General features: G+C 36.3%; 1 protein-coding gene across 5 annotated transcripts in view; it reads left to right on the top strand.

Moving 5' to 3' along the window:
* The window catches only part of LOC138755105 (centromere protein C-like), a 118,337-nt gene that overhangs the window by 71,538 nt on the left and 20,858 nt on the right, over positions 1-25,941 (top strand). For 2 of the 5 annotated variants that reach the window (XM_069920419.1, XM_069920410.1), the window contains exons 12-15: positions 3,129-3,236; positions 6,637-7,678; positions 8,767-8,855; positions 23,733-23,819. In XM_069920419.1, the coding sequence (XP_069776520.1) occupies positions 3,129-3,236; positions 6,637-7,678; positions 8,767-8,855; positions 23,733-23,819 (1,326 nt within the window). The other 3 variants (XM_069920438.1, XM_069920446.1, XM_069920429.1) reach the window with 3 other exon arrangements.

Below are 25,941 nucleotides of genomic sequence, written 5' to 3'. Positions count from 1 at the left end.
AAGTCGGCTCCCGGCAGCAGTGGGGAAGTCGGCTCCCGGCAGCAGTGGGGAAGTCGGCTCCCGGCAGCAGTGGGGAAGTCGGCTCCCGGCAGCAGTGGGGAAGTCGGCTCCCGGCAGCAGTGGGGAAGTCGGCTCCCAGCAGCAGCGACCATTTTGGATAATCAGAGTTGTACTGTATAATGATCTAGTATTTTGCTGTTGATTTTTTCAGTTGCCGTCACCCAATATTCTTCTTGGTGAATAATGATCCAAAATACTCATTTAGTACCTCAGTCACTTCCTCTAACTCCAAGTACAAGAGTTGTTTTTTTTTAATGCAAAATTACCAAAAAATAACATTTTTTAGCAAGAGCAAAATGTAAGAGGACTGTGCAAATCCTATTTTTCTCATCTTGTGCACGACTTGCACTTGGTACACCTTGCTATATGTTGTTTCCAGTTATTTCAGAAAAATGCATCAATAGATGCAAACGTTGCTAAATCTTATACTTGGAAGGAAACTTTTACTTTTGAATGAAATATTAATGTTCCTTGGCTTTGTATTTGTTTTCCATTTGGCTATCTGAAATGGTTCAACATGTTTTTTTCTTGTTAGAGTTGACATGAATCTATTCTGTGTGTTACAAAATAATGTGCTGGATTTTTAATTGCCCTCTGAAATATCTTCTCATTTCTACCAAGTATTTTCTAATTTCTATCAAAATATTTACGGGGTGGCGTGGTTGGCGAGGTGGTTAGCTCTATGCTTTTACAGCACCAGCATTTGGGACTGGGGTTCAAATCCTATGCTGTCTGTAAGGGATTTGTACGTTCTCCCCTATTTTGCATCGGGGGGGGGCTTCTGATTTCCTTCCACCATTCAAAATGTATCGGGGTGGAGGTTAATTGAGTGTAAATTGGGTGGCACAGACTCATGGGCTCAAAAGGCCTGGTACTGTGCTGTATGTCTAAATTTAAAATTTATATGACCTGCTATCTAAACGTAGTCCACATTATCCTGATTTGTATGTACAGCTAACTGTGGCTCAAAGGTTTTCTCTAAGATGGAGTAAGCTCAGCAAAGCATTGCTATTATTGGTCTTTGGGACTGTTTTCAAATGTGTTTGGATTTGTTTTTAAATGTGCCTGGTCATAGGATATTTAAAAACAGTTTGATTAGAGACCTAAAATAAAATATAATTAAAAATGATTTAAAAATACATGAAACACTATAAGGGTAAACAAGAAAGTCTGCAGATGTTGGGGCCCAGGGCAATACCCAAAAGTACTGGAGAAACTTAGCAAGTCATGCAGTATCCATAGTTGCCATAATTTTTTTTATGGAGTTAATGGATTATCTTAGTCGATAGGATTGTAGCTCCTATTACGTTCCTCTATTTTTGTAAAGTGAAAAGTTCATCCGGTATTTCTTCTCATCTGCAAATGGGAGATCAGATACACTTGCATCTTATCTGCAGATTGGTTCAGTTTTGGTTGACTAGGTATTTGTTGAAGCTTGAGACTTATTGAAATGTGAACTGCAAGTAGAAGATCCATTGCAAACTGCCAACTAGTATTAAAACTAGGCAGATCACTTGGATAAATTTGGATAGTGGATTTGAACACTATACCCTTGACCAGTAAAGTCCATCTTGTGAACATTTAAAAGTGTGCCTGAAATGGAAGAACTGCTAAAAAGCCAAGTTATATAATCAGTCAAACGCAATCTTACCTCTCAGTTAACATGCAAAGTCTCATGTTTTATGGATTCTGAACAGACCTAAAAGTTATAAACTGGCATCATGAGATGTTTTGTAAAATTTCATCACATTCTGTCATTTTGTGGCATATTTCTCACTCTGGTTTAATGAATAAAAATATAATAAATATGAACAATGTTTATAATTGTAGTTAGTGGGAAAAAAAGTGAAGTTTGAATAGTGAGACTGATCTTTATGTTATGGTGGTTAGGTAGGTTCAAGAGTCTGGTAGTTGTTGGCAAAAAAAGCTAGTTCTTGAACCTAGAGGTGCTGGGCTTTGGTCTTCTGTTCCTTCTACCTGAATCAAGGTCTAAGAAAATTTGTACTTGGAGTTAGAGGAAGTGACTGAGGTAGTAAATGAGTATTTTGCATCATTATTCACCAAGAAGAATCATGGAGGATAGTGATAGGAAGCATAGTGTAGAGATTGTTAATGTGTTGGCGCATCTTGAAATCAGGAAAGAGATGGTGTTAGCTCTTTTGAAGACCATTAAAGTGGCAAGACACTGGGCCTGATGGGATATTTTCCAAGTTATTAAAAGAGGCAAGTGAAGGGATTGCTGGGGCCGAGACAAAAATCTCTCTCTTCATTCACAACCGGTAATGTCCTGGAGAACTGGAGAGTAGCCTTGTTCAAGAATCGAATAAGGATAATCAAGGAAATTATAGGCCAGTGAGCCTTATGGAAGGGAAACTTGGGAAGGAATTTAGTGATATAATTTATGCATATTTGGTAAAGCATGTTTGGGTTAGGGCTCGTCAGCATGGCTTTGTGCAGGGTAAGTTAGGTCTTACAAATTTGATTTGCAGTTTTGAGGTGACAAGAGTGCTTGACAATCGGTACATAATAATAGTATCTTCATCTCCCCATACTCAATCAGAGCAAAAAAGAAAAAAAATTCATTATGGTAAAAACCCCTTTTACTAATCTAATGAAGAAGAGAAAACAGGACAAAAAACTGAAAAGCCTTGGATCAGCATTCATCAAACATAAGAAGCCTGGTCCTCATCCAAAAGAGAAACTCAGTGGTATCAGGAAGGGACAATATATCAAATAAAACATTAGAAATTATATCATACGAAAATATTGTATGAATGGGTGCCATGTTTCTTCAAATTTAACAGAGGGATCAAATTTAGCACATAATTTTCTCTAAAGTTCCCACAGGCCATGGTTAGAGAAAACCATTGAAGGTGGAGTGGGTCCTTCCATTTTAGAAGAATTGCTCTCCTAGCCATCAGTGTGGTAAAAGCTATCATCCAATGAGCAGAAGCCTGACAATGACCTACATCTGCTCCTAAAACTCCAAAAAGAGGAGTTAAGGGTTGTAAATCAATTGCAAGGATTGCTGAAAAAGTACCAAAGATATCTTTCCAATATCTTTCCAGAACTGGACAGGACCAAAACATGGGTTAATGAAGCCACTTGTGAATTAGACCTATCACAGATTGGATTCTTCTTTGGCTTGGCTTCGCAGACGAAGATTTATGGAGGGGGTAAATGTCCACGTCAGCTGCAGGCTCGTTGGTGGCTGACAAGTCCGATGCGGGACAGGCAGACACGGTTGCAGGGGAAAATTGGTTGGTTGGGGTTGGGTGTTGGGTTTTTCCTCCTTTGCCTTTTGTCAGTGAGATTGGATTAAAATTAGGAAAAATACAGGCAAGCTTGTCCTTAGACATATGCACCCTATGTACTACCTTAAATTGAAAAAGGGAATGTCAAGCACACATTGATGAAGTATTAACTAGTTTGAGAATCTTTTCCCACATCTCTGCAGGTAAAGACTTTTGGAACTCCTGCTCCCATGCTCTTTTAAATTTTTCAGTTGAGACTGGTTGCAATTTTTATAACATATCATATATGATGGCTATTAAGCCCTTTAAAGAGGGATTTAAACAAAAAAGAGCATCAACCACATCTGACTGATATAGTAGGGGAAAGTTAGATAATACAGCACTCAAAAAATGTCAAATTTGAAAATATCTAAACAAATGTGAATTAGGCAAACCATATCTGTTTGAAAGTTGTTCAAAGGACATAAGATTACCTTCCATGATCAAATCCCAAAAGCAGATGATACCCTTGATCTTCCAAAAAGAAAAAGCTTGATCATTCACAGATGGCTGAAAAAAATAATTAGATAAAATAAAGCCAGATAAAGTAAAAGTTTTTAAATCAAAAAACCTCGAACTGAAACAATATTTGTAATGTTTACTTGGGTATAATCTTGGTAAGTGAAAAAGGGAGGGCAGTTCCCAATAGGGACTGATTTCAATTCCAGATTTATCCATGACGGATGTTCAAGTTTATCAGAATAATAAATCCAGAATATGATATTCTGAATATTAATTACCCAATAGTAGAATCTAAGGTTGGATAATGCCAAGCCTCCATCATATAACCATAACCATATAACCATTTACGGAGCGGAAACAGTTCATGTTGGCCTTTCGAGTCCGCACCGGTTCACTGATTTTGTGGGCCCTCTTCAGGCATTGGTCCCGGTAGATCTTCATTCAATAACGATGTCCATTGTCCTGCCTCCCTCCCATTGTCCCCTCTCCCTCCCTTTTTCCCCTCTCCATCCCTTTTTACCCTTGTCTCCTCCCTCTCCTTTTCCTACCTCCCTTTCCCATCTCCCTGCCCTTTCCCATTGACCTTCTCCTCTCCCTGCCCTTTTCACGTTGTCCCATCTCCCTTCCCTTTTCCCCTTGTCCTTTTTCAACTTCTGTAATTGAGCTTTATTTATCCTAGCACCTTTATTCTGCCAAGTTTAGGAAGATGTTTTGGAATCAGTAATATCAAAATATGATGTTGGGATTAAAAATTGGAATGGCTTGAAATAAATACAAATATTTAGGTAAAATCATCATCTTGATTGCATTAATATGACCTACTAATGATAATGATACTGGGGACCATCTAAAAAGGGATTGTTTCACATGATTAATCAGAGGAAGAAAATTTAACGTATGAATCTTTGAATTTTTTGGGAATTTTAACACCTAGAAAAGCAAGATAATCCTTCACAACTTTTAATGGTATATGCTCATAAATGGGTACCTGAATATTCAGAGAAAGTAATTCACTCTTGTGAAGATTTAATTTATAACCTGAAAAAAAACTAAATTACGACAGCAAAGATAACATAAAAGGAATGGATTTCTCAGGGTCTGAACATATAACAACAAATCATACGCATCTAGAGATACTTTATGAACTTTATCTCCCCTATTAATTCCACTTATATCATTAAGATCTCAAAACGCAATTACTAAGGGTTCCAGAGCTAAATCAAACAGTAAGGGGGCTAAGAGGGCAGTCCTGTCTAGTTCCACACGAGCCAAACATAGGGGACCTTTGTTAGTGTCGAAGATCCAGAGGGGGTGTGATATATAATTTTAATCCAAGATATAAAGCCAGGGCGAAATTAAATTTCTCTAAAACCTCAAACAGATTAGACCATTCCATCTTGTCAAATGCCTTTTCAGCATCCAATGAGATAACACATTCTGGAATCTGAGCTGAGGGAAAATACATTATATTAATTTATCTGTCAATATTTGAATATAAATAACAATTTTAAGAAACCCAGTCTGATCATTAGAAATAATGCAAGGAAGAACATTTTCCAACCTGTTAGCCAAAATTTTAGAAAAAATGTTTGAATTTTCATTTAATTGTGATATTAGTCGATAAGATGCACCTTTTTTAAAGAATCTGATGCCTCATAAAAAGTCTGAGGCAAGGTTCCCAAAGAAATGAAATCCTTAAACATAACCTTTACATAACCAAGGGGCAAGTAAGTTAGAAACTCAACTGTGTATCCATCTAGACCAAGTGCCTTACCCGACTGACGAGAAGTAATAGCTTTAAAAATCTCTTCCTCAGAGATAGGTTCCCCTAAAGATACATAATCCCAGGAAATAATCCATTGAACTTGAATTATCTGGAAAATCAAATTTGTATAAATTGGAATAAAATTCATGTAACAGCTTATTTATTTCATCATGATTAGTAGTTAGGTTTCCATCTTGCTTACAAATCTTTGTGATCTATCTTTTAACCAAAGCAGCTTTCAGTTGACAAGCCAATAGCTTTATCTCATGCATGGCACCTTCTCAAAGGCCTTCCAAAAGGCTAAATATGCCATATCATCAGGTTTCCCCTTACCGTTGCAACCTGAAAAAAATCTAAATAATTTGTCAAATATGATTTTCCTTTCACAAATAAATGATTCTCCTCTCATTACTTCGTCATTACTAAGTGCCATGTCAGCACAACCTTATGGATTGCGTACTAATGCCAGATGAACTCATTCAGAATTTCTTTCCTAAAAACATTACATTCACTACTTTCCAGACTTGAACAGTTTAATATTAATGAAATTTTGGAATTTGACAACCAGTTGATCCACTATTTCCATGGCTGTTATCTTCAAGGCCTAAGGATACAGATCATCAAAGCCTGCCAATAGCCATTAATTTCTCTGATACTAGTTTTTAGATACTATTTCATCTGAATTCGGTAGTCATTTTAGACCACCACTATAGCTCTCTTCTATTTCTGAGTCAAATTTTGTACTTTCTGTGATGACATTACGAAATATCAGTTTCTTTCTGCACCTTTTCCTTATTGCCTAATATGCTATTGTCTTAAACTGTAAGGGATCCTCTTTACCTTTTGCAAATGCTTCTATTGATAAGTAAAATCATTTTTCAATTTTTTTGTAAGTCTATTGTGTAAACAAACTTAAGTGGAGTGCTCATTTACATTACAATTGTGAATACATCTCAAAAAAAATTATTTAAAGTGCTTTGCACATCCTGAAATGAAAATTGGTACAGAAATGAAAAGTTTTTTTTATCTTGATTATCTTTCGTCATTTTATTTCAGTAAGAAAAATATCCAAAAAGGAAAGTCAACCGATTAAACAGAACTCATGCAAGAAAAACCTTTCTTTTTACCATGAGCCTGATGAGAATCTTGTTCAAGATGATACTTTCAAAATTCGTTCAAAGAGTGGACGCCTTACCAGGGCACCACAGAGGTGGTGGGAGGTACAACATGCCAATGATAATCTCCAAAAAGAGTTGAAGACAAATTACTCACCAGAACAGAAAGCCAAATTACAGGAAAGGATGACAAAGAGAAAGTCTGCAGAGTCACAAAATAAGAAAAAGATGGTTCTGAAAGAAGCTTCATCTGCTCAAACAGAGCCATTAGAGACAGAAAGATGTAGTTCCGAGGAGCAAATTGGTGAGAAAGACGTTTTTAAAAACATTTGTTATCCAGATAATTCACCACAAGACAGTCTTATTGGAAGTCCATCAATTAAGAATCAAAGTAGAAAGACAAAGTGTACTTCAGCCTCAACCAAACCAAAAAAGCGATTGTTTTTAGAGGCTGAAGAAAAGGCAAAAAAATCTGACATGAACAAATGCAAAAAGCAAAGATACCGCCAGAAGCAGAAAGTTCACAATGTTATTGTATCTGATAAAAGTGAAATGCAACAAAATGTGCATTCTAATGAACATACAAGCTCTGCTTATGTTGCTCCAATCCCTTTATCATCCTTGCAAACTTCACTCAAACCCTTCCAAGAATCTTCAGCATGCCTCAGCACTACTTATGTTGTCAAGAGCCCACAAAAACCTGCTCATGGACATCCAGAAATTATCAAAGTTTCTTCTGGGTCTCCAAATCTGGTTCTAATGAGCCCCAGAAATTCTCCTGACCAATCTTGTACAAAGGAACAAGTTCCCTCAGCTACTCCATATCATGTTGCAATGAGGACAAGAAGGTACCAAGATAAGGCTGTTCCTAGTCAGCCTTGTGGACATACGCTAGATGAGAATAAAGAAGGCAATGAATCAGAATGCAGCCCCTCTGTAAGAGGCACAAGCACTTTGAAACAAGGATGCCTCTACAGGGATTTGTAAGTCACAATTTTTTTTGTACAGTACAACTCTGATTATCCGAAATCAGATTCATCGAAATCCTCATTTATCCAAAAAAAAATTTAAATTTTGGATAAATGAGGATATCCGAAACAAACTAGAAATCCTCATTTATCTGAAATTTTTTCAAAGCCGAACTGACCTCACCGTTTGAAAAAAATTCACTCGAAGTGATATTAGCATGACGATTGTCCTCGTTTCAGGTAACTCCCTCCCCTCTCTCTTTTCATTTCTTCTTCACCTTGGCCTGTTGACTCTCTCTCTCAAACTGCATGCCACTGTCACCCAGCCGCAAGCAGTCAGAAGAATCCCTTGTCCTGGCGTCATCAAGGAGAGCGACCCCCCCCAGGCAGGAGTGGGAACTTGGGCTCAGTAGGGTTCCCTTCCCTCCCTCCCTCCTCAGCTCCTGACGCTGACTTCTAACCCTCCCCTTGGCCTCCCCTACCTGGTGTGCATGTTGGGACCCCGACATTGGGAGCTCCGGTAACTGGGGAGACAGGAGCCCGCCAACTCACCAGTGTGTTTTCCACCAGTTCGGGAGGCTTCCCCAGGGATCAGTGGCAGTGGAGGGGACGTGTTGGGTCAGCAGTGGCAGTTGGGAGGTTTTGGTGATCGGCAGCGCTGTTGCGGCCAGCATTGTTTGGTGAGAATTAAACATTTAATGGTTAAAAAATTTTCCCTTGTTGTTTGTTGTTTAAACATTGAAACAAATGATTTGCTGTTGCTACTCTGCTGTTTTTAAAAATGACCTGTTATCCAAAAAAAAAACCATTTATTCGACATCGGCCTTGTCCCAACCATTTTGGATAATCGGAATTGTACTGTACTTGGATGATATAATGAATACAGCATAATCTTTCAGCTTGACGTTCAATAGATTTTCAGCTATTAAGGTAATAGAAGGATATGGGATTGCAGAAAAATGGTGTTAAGGTGAAAGCCCACATGCAGGTTTTAGTTTAGAGAAACAAAATGTTATTCAACAATATATTGTTAAAACATGTTTCAGCCTGTTCAGTGTGACCAATTCAGCAGTGAAATATTAATTTATTCATTTTTCTTTTAGGCCTGTTTTTAATAAGAGTGGCCCAGGGCCCTCTGTGAATAATGAAGAATCTTCAGATGCAGGAGACTATAGAAATCTTGTGCATGAAGGTATGATGGTTGAGAGTGGAAATGGTGCAAAGAATATGGTTTAATATAAATTAACAGAATTTTTTCCAAAGGAATTCATGCTTATGTTGCAATTTTAACTAAATGCTTTATTTTCTAGACATATAGAATGCTGTCTTGTTTAAATTTTATATCTTTGAGTGTGAAGTCATTGTTGGTAGATTGTTCAATCCTTGTCTTGCTCATGGGAGAGTGTGTAGTAGAAATGAAAATAACTGGGGGGAAGTCATGTGATGCACTGGAGTTAAGATGTGGAACTTAACCCTCCTGGGAAAACTGTTAAAGCATTATTTAGTCAAACTTTTTTTTAAGTGTTTAAAAGTTGTCCAAAGTATATTTAAACACCTACACTACATTGATAGACATGTCTCCCAAAAAGAAAAAAAACTGCCACTGCCTTATCTTGAGCCCATTCCAAGGAGAAAACAAAAAAAAGAAAAAGCCTACCATTGGAGAGAAGTAGGGAGCTAGCGCTTGTGCTGCTCCCAGGGTGAGTGATCTTCTTGAAGGTCCTTCTTTCGTTGTTGCTTTCCTGCAGAGATGGAAAGATGGTATCGAAGAAGAGAAAACCAGAAGTGAGGGGGCGCACATGCGTGAACTATGGAGATCCTCAGCAATGCCGACAGAAGAAGACTCGGGCTCACAGACATCGGGCAATGAAGAAGATGAAGATCCAGAAGGAGAATATGAAGAAGAAGAGGAGGTAAAGAGGAAAAAAAAACTACTAGAACTGTAGCAACTAAATCTTAGACTAAGGACATATCAAATAATGAACTGTGGGCAAATATAAAGGGGGAAATAAGTAAAGTCCTTGAGGCTGTTAACAAAATGAAGAAAAAAATTAAATAAGTTGGAAGGCTCAATGAAAAGAATGTAAGATATGCAGCAGGTAGAAGATAGAGTAACTATTGTTGAAGACAGTACTACTACTTTAATTATGGAGAATAAGAAATTATAGCCAAAAGTGAATGTGTTGGAAAATTTTAGTGGAGGAACAATATTAAGTTAGTGGGTCTTAAAGAAGATGTGGAAAAGCAAGATATGATTGGCTTTCTCCTCGAATGGCTTCCTGAAACACTGGTTGCTGAACATTTTGACCGTCCAATAGAGATTGAAAGAGCACACGGGGCTCTCAGACCCAAAATGTCTCCAAATCAAATTCCATGATCTACGTTAATTAAATTTCTCTGGTACCAGAATAAAGAGAAGATTTTATCTTTGGTAGCTGCAAGTGAAAAATCGACAGGAAGTCCACCTGAGTATCAAGGTCCTAAAATTCTATCTTATCCTGATATAAGTGCATACTTATTAAAAAGAAGAAAATTCAACCAGGTTAAGAAGACTATATGGGAGAAAGGATACTGGTTAGTTCTGCTTCATCCTGCAACTTTGAAGATCTTCAAACTGGGAGAAGGAAATAAGTTCTTTTTGAGTTATGCGTAAGTGGAGGAGTTCGCTCAAAGTCTTCCAAATGTCCAGAGGGAGTAAAGAGAGTAAAGATTTATGAATGCTTTGATTCTGATGGACTAATTTTTTGGTAGTTTGCTACTATGATGTGTAAATGAAGACACCTTATATTGACCAGTTTTGCCTTTACCACTGATTTTTATTTAGCGTACTGCATGATTTTTCTTTTAATTAAGTTTAGATTTAAAATATAATGGATTTTAAGTAAAATATCAGGGGGGTTGGGGGTAAAAGGTGGTTCTGACTTCTATTGTATCATATGGGTAGTTGTGACTCTGGTCACAGCCCGTAACATAGAGGGAGGTTGTGTTGGATTATATTATTACAACATCTATCTAGTTATACATATTGTTTTAAGTATATTTTGAAAATTTTCTTTTTATCTGGATTGCCAGAAGAGAGGTGCGTAAGCACGCTGGGTTGAGAGTCATGGGGGGAGGATTTACAGGCAGAGGCAGAAGAAAGAGTTAACTAGTAAGGATGAGTAATACAGTTTAATTCGTAAATTATAATGTTAATGGTTTAAACGGGACCATATCTTAAGAAGATGGTTGTAGATATAGTCTTTCTGCAAGAAACTCGTTTAACTGAAAAAAAAACATTTGAAATTAACGAGAGATTGGATTGGATATGTAATTGCTTCTTTTAATTTGGAGGCAAGAGGTGTGGCTATTTTGGTTAAAAAGAATATTCCAATTAAAATACAAAATGCTGTGACAGATTCATCTGGAAGATATGTGATGGTACACTGTCAAATATTTTCAGAATTATGAACATTTTAAAATCTGTTTGCATCAAACATAGATGGTGAGATAATATCCGATATTATCAAAAAGGTACCTTTTTGAATTTAGCAGAAGTACACGATAATATTTTGATATCGGAGGGAATTTTAATTTTTGTTTGGACCCAATTTTAGATAGAACTACATGATGAGCTGTAAGAACTAAAGCAGCAAAAGCAACTTTGGTTTTAATGAGAGATTTAAACTTGATAGATGTTTGGAAAAAAGTTCATCCCAGAGAAAGAGACATGATTCTTATTCTAGAATAGACTTATTTTTAACATCTGCACAAATATAAGGGAGGATATTGGATGTTGAATATAAAATAAGGATATTATCGGACCATTCGCCATTGTTAATGTCTATAGTAATGCCAGACAAGGAAAAATTGGTTTATAGATGGAGATTGAATTCAACATGTCATATTCAGTTATTTTGTGATACAAATCTGAATTCGGTGAATGATAAATTTGTAATATGGGATGCTTGAAAGCTTATCTGGGAGGACAAATAATAAGATTCACTACAAAAATTAAGAAGGAAAATATGAAAGAAGTCGATCAGTTGGAGCAAGAAATAAAAATATTGGAAAAAGATCTTCAGAAGTGAAGCTCAGAAGATAAGGGTAGACAATTGATTAATAAAAATCACAATATAATAATTACAAACTTATAGAACTGAAAAAAATGATCACAAGAACTAAACAGATATTATGAATTAGGTGAACAAGCACATAAAATATTTGCATGGCAATTGATATTTGAGCAGGCCTCAAGAACAATAATACAGTTAATAATGTTTTGAATGTTATTAGTTAAAAATCTTGAAATAAATGAAACTTTAAAAAACTTTTATTCTAAACTATATACTGTATATTTCGGTGCATAAGTTGACTAGCAGATAGGTCGACCCCTCCCCCCTTTTTTACCTTCATATTAATGGTTTTATGTTATATCCGGCGTACAAGTTGACCTTCATTTTTCAGGCTGTCTAGGCCTCCCAGGAACAACCCAATTTTTTAAAAACACCTCAATCACAAGTAACAAAGCTGTAAATTAAATGTTTAAAAAAAAAATCTGTCTACGAGGCAGCACTGGTGACGGCCCATGGAGCTGGAGTGGCAACATCGTGCTCCCGGCGGGAGCAGGAACCTTGGCCTACCAGGCAGGAGTAGCGACGGCGACCTCATGGTCCCATGTAGGAATGGTTATGGCAGCGCCCAGCAATGTGAAGGTGTCGGGGAGAGTCGAAGCCAGTGATGTGAAGGTGCTTCCAGCACCGACTTTTACGCTGAGTCGATGTCAATGTGGATTTTTATGGTGAATTTAAGGTCTCAAACGTATATCTGGTGTATAATTTTTGAGAGAGTTTTTTAAGGTTTCACAACTCCACTTGTATTTCAGAATCTTTAAAAGATGATAACAAAATAGATAGATAATTATCAAGAATAAATTTACCTTCATTAGACTTGGAAGAGCAAAGAGAAACATGTGCACAAATTACATAATTAAAGGTAAAGGAAGCAATAGGCTCATTACAAAGTAACAAATCTCCAGGGAGGATGGTTTACCACCTGAATTTTATAAAGAATTCAACGACGAATTGATTGCTATTTTCATGGAAATTTTGGATCAAACTTCAAGAACCAATACCCTTCAAGATTCTTTTTCAACAGCAATAATTATTATGATACCAAATAAAAGATAGATACCCTTTGAAACCCTCTTATGGACCAATTTCATTATTGAATGCAGATTATAAAATATTGGCTAAAACTTTGGTGAATAGTTACTAAATTATTGCTTAAATTAATAAACATGGATCAGATAGGATTTGTTAAAAAGGGACAGTCGACGAATAATGTAGCCAGATTAATTCAGCACAAAAGAGGAAAGATTTAAGTGTGGCGGTGGCATTGGATGCGTAAAAGTCTTTTGATAGATTGGAATGGGACTTTCTGTTTAAAGTTTAAGGTATATTTGGTTTTGGACAAATTTTTATAAATTAGATTAAAGTATTATATAAAAATCCTAAAGTGAAAGTAGTAACTAATGGATTCATTGTATTTGGTGAGATCTAGCAGACAAGGTTGTTCTTTATCTCCATCTTTGTTTATTTTATCTATAGAGCCATTGTCTAAAATAATTAAGAGTGATTTAGAGATTTAAAATTGGTCATGAGGAGTATAAATTTACTTTATTTGCAGATGATGTTTTGATCTACCTGACTGAGCCAGAGACTTCCTTATGTAAATTACATTTATATTTGGAGGAATATGGTAAGATTTCAGGTTATAAAATAAATTGGGTTAAAAGTGAAGTTATGCCCTTTACACAAGGAGATTATACACTTTGTGGCAGAATTCCTCAATTTAAATGTCAAGTGAAGTGATTAACTATTTAGGGATTCAAATAGATAATAATTTATATAAATTGAATTATTTGCCATTGCTTAAAAAAGTTGAAGATTTGAAAAAGGTCGACTTTACCAATAAGTAGGTAGGGTAAATTGTATTAAGATGAATACCTTTCCATGAACACTATCTTTTTCAAATTTTGCCTATTTGGTTACCACAAAAGTTCTTTCAAGAATTAAGTAAACATATAAGAAAATTTATTTGGAAAGGTAAAATGTCAAGAGTATCTTTAGAAAAAGTAACATAGAAATATGAATTGAGAGGTTTGCACTTTCCTAACTTTAAGAATTATTATCAAGTAGCTCAACTGAGGTTTCTTACTTCTTTATTTGAGGGATCAGGAAAACCGGTGTAGGTCAAAATAGAGATGGATAAAATAGAGAAATTAGCAGAGGAATAACTGGTGTGAAGGAGGTACCTTTGCTTAAACACTTGATTACTCTTTGGAATAAGATAAATAATGAAATAGGAGCAAAAGGAACTATGTCACCTAAAACACCTCTGATTCAAAATAATTACAATAATTTCTTCAGAATTATGTTTTAGATGTCATAAAGAAATAGGTTATTTCATTCAACTTGGCAGTGTTTTTTTGGACACAAATTAGATTATTTTTAGAGAAAGTGTTAAAGATTAAACTTCCATTAGATCCAATGTTATTTTTTTTAGGAAATATTAAAATGTATAGTTTAAAATTAAGGTTAAGTGTGTATCAATTTGAATTTTTACGAGCGGCTTTAGCTGTTTCGAGGAAATGTGTATCTATTAACTGTTAAGTCCGATATGGATTTAGGAATGCAAAGATGGCATACTGAAATGAGATCTTGTATTCCTCTTGAGAAAATAACATAATTTACGTGATAGATATCATTATTTTTGAAAATATGAAACCCATATGTACAAAAAGTAGGTTTGAAAATTTAAAATCTCACTGACTCGTCCTGGGCAGTACTTGGCTCCATGGTGGCTAATTTAGAATTTTATATATTCATTGATAATTTCTTTTCTGTTTTCTTTCTTTGGGGTGTCTGGGTGGGAGGTGGGTAAGGGAGGTGGGTGGTGGGGAGGGAGGGATAGATATACCACATGTATTCCTTCATATGTATAATCCTTTATTAATTAAATGTATTGTTTTTTAAATTTAAATAAAATATTCAAAAATTTATCTTTATACTGGTTGAGGATAAGAAGGAGCGGAGAGTGGGTAAGGGGGAGGGGGTTAACACCATTGTAATCGCTGTAATTTTTAAACTTTATTAAGTATTGAATTTGTATAAGTATAATTACATGGATGAAAACATTAAATAAAATATTTTTAAAAATATGAAAATGACTGCTGCTGAACTTGATTTGATCTTCTAATCACCAAGGATCACTGGATATGTACAGTAAAACCCCTGGAATCCAACACCTATGGGGATTGGTGGATGCCAAATAAGTGTATTTTCCGGTTGCTTGAGACTTGTTCTTACAATGCCCAACTAAAATTTATCTGCTGCCTCATGATCCATTGGTTTCTGCTCAGAAATTTACGGATACCATGACAAATCCACCTGGTGTGTGAGTAGTGGATTGGTGAACTAATGGCAAGGCGAGACTATTTTAAATTTGCATATTTTTAACCTTTTTTTGTTCTGGTTTATTTTAATTTATTTTCCTCAATTTTTTTTTCCGGTTGCTTGAGGCTGCCCATTGTTTGGATTCTGGATATCGGGGATTTTACTGTATTCGCAGTAAAAAATATTTTTTATTGATGTCTGTTGAACATCCTGTTGTAGTGATCCTATTGCTCAGAGATAAATAACTTATAAACTAGGAACTTGCTATAAGGATGACTCATATTTTCATCTCTAATTTTTGAAGGATTTTTCTCTTTTCCAAAGTTATCAGTAATTGTTTCTTTGGTAAATATTTAATTGTCTCACCATCTGCTGTGGCTTTTGTTAGTGCAAATGGCCTTGGAAGGATATTTGGTCAGACAGATTTTGGTTTTAAGTATAAGAAAAAACAGATTTTCCTCAGTGATTGGCACAATTGAAATCTTTTTTTTCTTGGAAAGTCAGATAGTTGTGTTTGCAGAAAGGCCAGTTTATAATAGTTTTTTTCTTGGAAAATGGAAATGAAACAGATGCATGGAAATAGAATCATGTCAATCACCACTTAAAATCTACTTTATAATGTTGAATTTTATTTGTGCATTCATGTCTAGGTCAGAGAGAACTGTACTTGAAGCTGGCAAAGCCTCCCTACATGTCACTGCAAAATGGAATAAGTTCAATGATTGAAAAATTAGATTCCCAATGGCTTAAGCAGATAAATAAATAGAAGGGAAGAAACAAATTCTCTTCTCTCCAACATTCTCTCAGTTGCTGAGCTTGGTTCTGGTGAAAGGTCCAAGAGGACATATAATTTTCTAATATGTTATCATTCACACAAGTACATTATAAACACCAATATTTTCTCTAGCTGCAGCCATACACATTTTTTTTGCAAAAAGAAAACTATAATAGTTAAATTAGTCCAGACAGAAAGAGATAATTAAAATAAAAGAACGATAACATAGTAGTAGTTACAGTTAGAGCAAGAAAATATGTGGTACAGGTACTCCCCGACAAACGTCTGTGTTCCGTTCTAGATGACCGGTCATAACTCAGAATGGATGTATGTCGAGGAATTGCCCTACCTGTGATACTGAAGAGTAAAACGATCAATTTCCTTCCGTTCTCTATCTTCGAATCCTTTTCATTCTCTCTGTTGCTGCTGACCCTAAGCACCCTGCAGAATCTCTTGGCCTCTAAAATCTGTCTGACTGTCATAATATTGAGCAACAGAATCAGAAAAAAAATGGTGAAATATCTCAACTTGGAGGGCACTAAGGCCAGCTCTCACGAGAGGTTGGCCATCAGCCAATATGGCAGCCACCATAGATAGGCCCAATTTTCACCATAATCATGTAAGTTTTATATTTTTTTCTTTTTAAACAAAAATTTGGTCGTATGTGCGGATGGACGAAAGTCGCATAGGTTGCAAGTCATGCGGTACCTGTATTTCAATAGTGCAAACGATCTTTTTGTCGTCTTGAGGAGGAGGTTCAAGACTTGATTGTTGGGGGAATAAATTGTTTTGAACCTAGAGGCATTGGACTTGAGACTTCTACACCTTCTGAAAGGTAGTAGTTATGGGTTCTTTTATAATGATTGCCTTCTTGGGACAACACCTTCGATGTCTTCACAGAGCCTGTGATGGACCTGGCTATGTTTGCTACTTTCTGTGTTCCTGCGCACTCATATTACCAAACAAGGCTGTAATGCAACTAGTCAGTATGCCATCCATGATGCATCTGTTGAAGTTCAATGAGTATTCGATGGCCAATGTGGAAAGGGTGAGCAAATTTAAATTCCTGTGAGCCACTATCTTGAAAGACCTTTCCTGGACCCACGTACTAATGTCGTCATGAAGAAAGCGTATCAAAGCCTCTACTTCCTCAGGAGTTTGTGAAGGTTCAGTATGACATCAGAAACCTTGGCAAACTTGTACAGATGTATAGTGAAAAATGTGCTGATCGGCTGGATCACTGCCTGGTACGGGGGTATAAATACCTCTGAGCAGAAAGCCTCACAAAAGGTAGTGGACACATCACAGGCAAAACTCTCTCCACCATTGAGAAAGTCAATATGGAATGCTGCTGTTGGAGAGCAGAAACAATCATCAAGAATCTACACCACCCAAGACATGCTCCGTTCTTGCTCCTGCCATCAAGAAATCTGTATAGGTACCACCAGGTTCAAGAACAGTTGTTGTCCCTCCAGCGTCAGACTCCTAAACAACACACTAATTCAGAGATTAAAGGCTCTTACTTTGCACATTATTTATTACGGAATATGTTTTCTGTGTTTACATTTCTTTCTTTCAATACATTTCTCTCTTTTGTAATAATTTTGTGTCATTATTCATGGTGGAGGACACATTGAGTAAGCCAAAGACAGATGTTAGGGATGTGATGGAAGATGAGGACCTAGATGTAATAGCTCTCACTAAAGAGGTTGTTCTCAGAAAATTTGAGGGTCTAAAGAGAGGAAAGTCTCTTGGTCCTGATGGAATACATCCCAGGTTACTGAAAGAAATGGCATCAGTTATAATTGAGGTTTTGGTGATCATTTATTGAAATTCTCTGGACTCTGGGCAGGTCCTGGTGGATTGGAAGACAGCGAATGTCATACCACAATTTGAAAAATGATGTAGGCACAAAGCAGGGAAGTAAGGCAAGGCCAGTTAGTTTAACATCTGTAGTTGGGAAAATGCTTGAAGCTGTCATTAAAGTGAGGCATCTGGAGCAAAATAAATCCACCAGGCAGACAAAACATGGATCCTGTTTGACAAATTTACTGGAGTTCTTTGAGGATAAAACAAGAGTGATTGATAGAGGGGATCAGGTGGAAATTGTTTACCTGGATTTCCAGAAGTGGTTCAATTAAGGTGCCACACAAAAGACATATAGAAGATAAGGATGCATGGAATTGGGGATGATGTATTAGCATGTTAACCAGTATATAGCAGAGAGTTGGACTACAGGGGTGCTTTTCTGGTTGGCAATCGGTGATGAGTGGCCAGTAACTGTTCATGGTATACTTAAAACAATCTGCTCGAGAGGGCAGAGTTTAGTGTATTTAAGTTTGCTGAAGACTCTAAATTGAGTGGAAAAGCAAACTGGGCAGAGGATACTGAGAGTCTGCAGAGAGATATAGGTGTGAGTGGTCAAGGGTCTGGCAGATGGAGTACAATGTTGACAAATGTGAGAATATCCACTTTGAAAGGAAAAATGGAAGATCAGAATATTATTTAAATGCAAGTGATTGCAGCATGCTGAAGTGCAGAACGACTGGGGAGTGCTTGTGCATTGAATTGCAGAAACTTGGTTTGCAGGTCCAGCAGGCTATCAAGAAGACAAATGGAATGTTGGCCTTCATTGCTAGAGGGATTGAATTGAAGAGCAGGAAGGTTTTGCAACCGTACAGAGTACTGGTGAGACCGCATCTGGAGTACTGTGTGCATTTCTAGTCTCCTTACTTGAAGAAGGATGTATTGGCTTTGGAGTCATTGCAGAGGAGGTTCACCAGATTGATTCCAGGGATGAAGAGGTTGGCCTATAAGGAGAGATTAAGTCATCTGGACTGTACTTGCTGGAATTTAGAAGAATGAGAAAGTTTCTTACAGAAATGTATAAAATTATGAAAGGCACAGCTATAAATGAGGTAGGCAAGTTGTTTCCATTGGTAGGGGAGACTGGAACTATGGGACCACCTCAAGATTCAAGGTAGAAAATTTAGAACAGAGGACACCCAGAGGGTGGTGAATCTGTGGAATTCACTGCCCATTGAAGCAGTGGAGGCTACCTCAGTAAATATAGAGAAGACAACATTGGATAGAGTTGTGCATAGTAAGGGAATTAAGGGATATTGGGAAAAGGCAGGTAAGCGGAGATGAGTATCATCAGATCAGCCATGATCACGTTTAATGGGGGAGCAGATTCAACGGGCTGGATGACCTACTCCTACCCCAATTTTTTATGTTCCTATATTTTTCTTGTGTACAGTTACCAATAAGAAGAAATTCTTCCTGGCAAGCAGGAAAATTCATCTCAGGGTTGTACGTAATGTATTCATTCTGACAATAAATTTGAACTTTGAACATGCCAAATCTCAGATTTTTCAGAAAGTAGAGGCATTGGTGTGCCTTCTTCATAGTTGATTTGGCTCCAGGAGAGATCTACTGATATGTAGAGTTCCTGGTCCCTTGCCTTTCTTCCCCCTTCCCTTTTTAAAATCCACAATAAGCTTCTTGGTCTTGTTTACAACATAAAAAACAAAGAATTTGGAATTGATTTGGAGGATGCACAAAAAAGATTTGTTAAGATAGCCCTAGCCGTAGCAAAAAAATGTATTATGTCAACCTGGAAATTGGAAGATAATTTGAAAATACAACAATGGTATATAGAAATGAATAAATGTATTCCATTAGAAAAAATAACATATAGTTTAAGAAATAATATTGAAATATTCGAACAAGTATGGGAGCCTTACATTAAATACAATAGCGAAAACCTACCAGGGACGAACATTACCTAAGTTGATGGAAGGAGAAGGAAAGAAAAGAATGGACTCTGTAGAATTTCTGGTGTATTTTTGTTGAATGACAACATTGTCTGACTGAATTAATGCAACCTAGATTGTATACCTAAAATGGATGAGAGGGGGGGGTGGGGGGGTGGCTTGGGAGGAGGGGGGGGGGGGAGAAAAAGTCACTGTAAATGTGTGAAAAAGAAATAGTGTATATCATGGCTAATGTGATTTATGGTGTGAAAAATAAAAAATTTAAAAAAAAAAGAGAATAAGATTGTTGTTCTGGCACCACCCAACCAGATTCTCTCTCTCATACAGTATTCTGACTCATAATTTCCTGTTATTCAACCAACAGCAATGGTATTGTTGGTAAATTTATGTAGTTCATTGGAGCTGAACTTGGCTGAGTGGGTAATAGAACAGGGGACTAAGAATGGAGCCATGAGGCACTTATGAGGATGCCGAGGAAGAAGTAATGTTTCCAAACTGCACATTATTTGTGTCTACCCATGAGGTAGTCGAGGATTCATTTCAGAAGGACGAATGGAGTCCCTGATCCCTTGGTTTTGAGTGGTCCTCAACCTTTTTCCACTCTCATACCATTTTAAGTATTCCCTATGCCAAAGGTGCTCTGTGATAAGTAAGGGATTGCTTAAGGTGGTATCTGGGTGGAAAGAAAAAGTTTGAAAACCACTGTTTTAATCGTACCCTAATTGGCTCTTTATGTGTACGGTTTCCTAACTCCAAAGGAAATGAGCCGATGACAATTTTTCTCAAGCAAAATATTTCAGAAACAATTGGGACTAGAGCAGTGGTTCTCAACCTTTCCTTCTCACTCACATATCACCTTAAGCAATCCCTTACTAATCACAGAGCACTATTGGCATAGGGAATACTTAAAGTGGTATGTGAGTGGAAAGAAAAGGGTTGAGAACCACTGATCTAAAGCTGTTGGTATGATACAATTAGAACTATATTCAACTGCCTCATCGTTCAATAACTAGTCAATCTACTTTTCAAGAATAAAAATTATGCTGAAAAGAGAATTTAGTTTTGCTTATTCTGTACTTTTTAAAACAATTTCATGGATTAAGCCTCTATTTTCTGAGGAGATTTGGCATTTCCTTGAATACTCTATTGAACTTCTACAGGTGCATTATGGAATGAATACTTATTGGTTGCATCATGGCCTGGTTTGAAAACTTGAATGCCCAGGAAAACAGAAGAGAGCAGAAAGTGGCAAATTTAGCCAAATCCATCAGGGGCTCTGATCTGATGCTTTCATTTGAGATGCTGCCTCAAGAAGGCAGCCAACATCGTAAAGGATCCATATCACCATGATCACAATCTTTTTGCGGCAACCTTCTGAAGTCCAGCACCTCTGGGTTCAACAACAGTCCAACAGCTATCAAACTCTTGAACAGCCCTTTATTAATCTAAGCCTAATCATAAAGTACTTTGCGACCATTAAAAGATCTGTCTGCACTATTAAAACATCACATTTTTTTTTCTTGTATCAACTGCAACTTATTATTTATTTATTTCTCCTTTTATCTATTATCTCTGTTTCTGTCTTTGCATTGTTACGCTCTAACAACCCTTTAATTATGTTTGGGACTAAAGGGTTTTTGTTAGCACTAACACAGGAACAGGAATGGGAAATTCACCAGACAATGGCAAATTCAAAATAATAGTTTCTTACTTAACTCTTAAACTTAACCCCACTATGCACAAATGTAAATGTATGTGTGTGTATACATAATTCAAAGTCCCACTCTGAAAAGTTCATCTTTAAAAGTTCAGTGTAATTTTTACCCTTACTTGAAGGTCTTAAATTTTCAGTTCAGAAACATTATATCTTCAGGCCTATTTTACTCACAAATGTTTTCCACACGAAGAATCTGCCATTTTCTCAAAGGCAGCGAATGTGGCTATTTTTTCCACAATGAATTCTCAAACCTAGACAAGGGTGAAACAAATGTGGTTATCTTCTTCGATGATGAAGTAACAAACCAGACGAAATGAAGTGGCCAAACACAAAAATAGACCCAGTAGAATTCTGTCCTCTTTTTCAAAGAGACAGCAAAGTGGTCTTCATTAATTCAAAAGTCATGGATGCTGTGTTCCCCTTCTTCTAGGAGTAACACACAACAAACAGCACCAATTCTGGTTACTGTAGCTCAACCCTGTCTTTCACAAAATTTCATCCCCTGTATGTCACAGGGTATTGACTTTTGTGAACTCCAAGCTGAACTGTTCCAAAACTGAATTCAAAATAAGTGGATGAGGTGAGTCCCAATTCTTGGAAACCATGCCATAAGTAAGGGATTTCTTAAGGTGGTATGTGAGGGAAAGAAAAAGTTTGAAAACCACCTTTTTAAAAAATCATACCTAATTAACTCGTTATGTGCACAGTTTCATAACTCCAAAGGAAATGGGTCAATGACAATTTTTTTCAAAAAAATGATTCAGTAACAATTGGATCAAGAGAGAGCAGTGGTTCTCAACCTTTTTTCCCCCACTCATATACCTCCTGAGGCAATCCCTTACCAATCAGAGAGCACATGGCATAGGGAATACTTAAGGTGGAATGTGAGTTTTTTAAAAAAAAAAGGTTGCCTGATCTAGAGGATCTTTCCTGGACCTAACACACTAAGAAGAAAGCATGTCAGCACCTCTACTTCTTATGGGTTTTGCAGAGGTTTGGTATGATGTCAGAAACCCTGGCAAATTTCTACTGAAGTGTGTTGGAAAGTGTGCTGACCGGCTGAATCATAGTCTGGTATGGGACACCAATACCCCTGAGCTTAAAGCCCTCCAAAAGATAGTGGACACTGCTCAGGACATCACAGGCAAAACCCTCTCCACCATTGAGAACATCTACAAAGATTGATGCCATCAGAGAGAAGTAGCAATCAATGATGAATCACACCAGTGCACACTCTGTTCTTGCCGATCCATCAGGAAAGAGGTGTAGGTGTCACAGGACTTGCACCACCAGGTACAGGAACAGCTGCTACTTCTCCACCATCAGACTCCTCAACAGTAAACTCATTCAGAGACTCATTTAAGGACTCTTACTTTGCACTTCATTGAGTTTTTCTCTCTCTGTATGTCAGTCATTTTGTTTGCATTTCTTTATTTGTACGATGAGTTTTTTTTAAAAACTACCAACAAGTGGTAATTCTGCCTCGCAGGAAAAAGAATCTCAGGGTTGAATGTCATGTCATGTACCTGTACCTACTCTGACAATAAATCTGAATAATTGTTTCATTTACTTTTACCTTTTTTCTTCTAGATTACTCGAGGAATGGAAATTTATTGAGGTCAATTGGTTTTGAATATATTTTGTATTCTGGTTTAACTAAATTATGAAATTATGTAGAAACTACCACATGGAGATGAGCTGTTTAACAATCCCACTTCATCTTGGGTTTAATCCCTTGTGTAAATAAAATCTGCATTCAATGTATTTGTCCTCTCTGTAGTCATTGATTCCGGATAAACACCCAATTACAGTGCACCTTACTGATCCAATATTGACTGACATGATTGAGTGCTCTTTAAGATCAATTTAAATTTAGACATGCAGCATGGTAATAGGCCATTTCAGCCTACGAGTCCGTGCCGCCTAATTTACACCCAATTTAATTTATACTCCCAGTACATTAAGAACAGTGGAAGGAAACTGTAGGCCCCCAGGGAAACCCCACGCAGACATGAGGAGAATGTACCTACTCCTTTCAGAGACCACGGGATTTGGATCCTGGTCCCAATTGCTGGTGCTGTAAAGGCATTGTGCCAACCGTGCCACCCAATCAGATACTGCTCTTCTTTCTCTGCACTGAAACAATTCATTAATCCTTTAATAAAAGTACATTTTGATAAGATGGTTGATTTTTTAAAAAATTAACATCAGTCTTGGCGATTTTTCTTTATAGAACATCTATCTTGGTTTTAGTTGTGTAATTTTTTAATTTAAAAAAAAAGACATTTATGGTATTCTTAAAATAATGTTATATTAATAGATTATTTTAATTTTTGTAATGAATTTTTTTTTATGATTTGAATAGCTTATGACCATGAGAAGCCCCCTAAAGGAGAACATTTGATGTCAACTTGTGTGTGGGGCGAAAAAGAAAACAATGAAATATTTGTCGGTTAGTATCCTTATAAAATATCTATTTGTATGTTGAACTTTTTGTTTTTAGTGAATTTAAAGTGTTCACAAGAACAATATACAGGTGGATTAAAATTCTTGCTTGCTACATCCACACAGGCATACAAGCTACACCAGCCACAATAGTATAAGTAAAATTACCAAGATATGCCATAAGACAGACAAAGAAAAATATAAAAATATAAATATTCAGTTTCAGTTGGTGCCAAAAAAAGTGGTATTACAATAGTGAAGACAAATCTTTGGATTCCTAGTCCAGAGAAGTTCAAGAGTGTGAAAGAAATTGGGAGAAAAAAAAACCTCCTTAAATTTAAAGATGCCATTTTACAGGACTTCTTCCTGAAGGTAGCAGCGAGAAGAGAGTATGATCAGGGTGATTGGAATCCTTTATGGTTATTGGAATTCTTGAGGAAATGCCTGAAGTAAATGTCTTTTTTTTGAAATTTTATTTATAAACAATAATAAATCATACAATCAAAATACAGTCGAATACATAATATTTTATCCCTTAAAACCCCCCCACACCCCAGCTCCATACCTCCCAACCTCCCTCTAAACTACCGCAGGAAAAAAAGAAAGAAGAGGAGGAGCTCTATAACAATTCCATTCAGCCATGGATTGGGATCACACCACCAATGTATGGGGAAAAAATATTAATAATTTAATCACATGTATTCCATATATGGGCTCCAAGTTTTCTAAAAAAATGAATAATTATTTTGTAAATTATATGTTATTTTTTCCAAAGGAATACATGATCTCATCTCCACCTGCCATCGTTGAATACTCAATTTAGTCCAATTTTTCCATGTAACTGCAAGACATTTCCTAGCCACTGCTAAAGCTAGTCTTAAAAAAGCAATTTGAAATATCTAATTTGTGAAACTTTAAATTTAAACATAACCTCCAAAATATCCTTGATTTTATTCCAAAAAGGTTTAACCGTCTCACATAACCAAACCGAATGTAAAAAGGTACCCACTTCCTTATGACATCTAAAACATAAATCAGAGGAAACATATTTATCTATCTTCAATTTCTCTGGAGTCAAATATAATTGATGAATAAAATTATAATAAACCAATCTATACCTTACATTTATGATTTTAGTCATACTATCCTTACATATAGACCTCCAATCATCTTGAGAAATAGATATTCCCAGACACTTCACTCTAGATTTATCAATACCTGGTTTAGGCATTTTATTCTGCATTAAGACATACATATCAGATATAAATCCTTTCTTACTATCATCAGTAAGTAAAATTTCAAATTGATACCTTCTAGGAAGTCTCAGAGAATGACCAAAATTATCTAACAATAATGCTTTAACTTGATAATAAGAGAAGAGTCCTCAAAGATATTTCATATATCTCTCTCATTCTTTGAAAAGAAATAAAATAACCCGCTTCATAACAATCTTCTACCATTTTAATTCATTTTTGTTCCCATAACTTCAGAAGTGAATTGTTAACTGTAAAGGGAAAATCCTTATTTTGAAACAAAGGTGTTTTATCTGAAAATTTATCTTCAGTACCTACAATTTCATTCTTATTAGTCCATAACTCAATTAAGTGTTTCAACACCGGTAAATTATAACCACTTAATACCTGAGAATTTCATCAGTAAATAAATTGATCCATCCTCTTTTCTCTAATCTGGGATAATTCATATCAGGGGGCTATCCACTTGAAACATGCTAATAATAAATTTTAACTGAGCCGATTCATAATAATTTTGAAAATTAGGAAGCTGTAGACCTCCTAATGCATATTTCCAAGTTAGCTTCAGTAATGAAACTCTTGCCATTTTATCTTTCCACAGAAATTTTCTCACCAAAGTATACAAATCTTTAAAAAATCTACATGAAGTAGATTGGAACAAATATTGAATTTGGGGCAAGATGTTCATTTTAATACAATTCACCTGTCTTATCAATGTTATAGGTAAATCCCTCCACCTATTTAAATCACATTTAATTCTAGTCAATAAAGGTAATAAATAATTCAATGCAAATAAATGATTATAATTACTATCAATAATAATACCCAAATACTTAATACGATCAGACCATTTAAACTTTGCAACCTGCTGCAGGA

The sequence above is a fragment of the Narcine bancroftii genome, chromosome 1 (genome assembly GCF_036971445.1).
Source record: "Narcine bancroftii isolate sNarBan1 chromosome 1, sNarBan1.hap1, whole genome shotgun sequence".
In the NCBI taxonomy this organism is placed as follows: domain Eukaryota; kingdom Metazoa; phylum Chordata; class Chondrichthyes; order Torpediniformes; family Narcinidae; genus Narcine; species Narcine bancroftii.
Note: the sequence above shows the minus strand (reverse complement) of the source record. Positions and strands in the feature narration are given on the sequence as shown.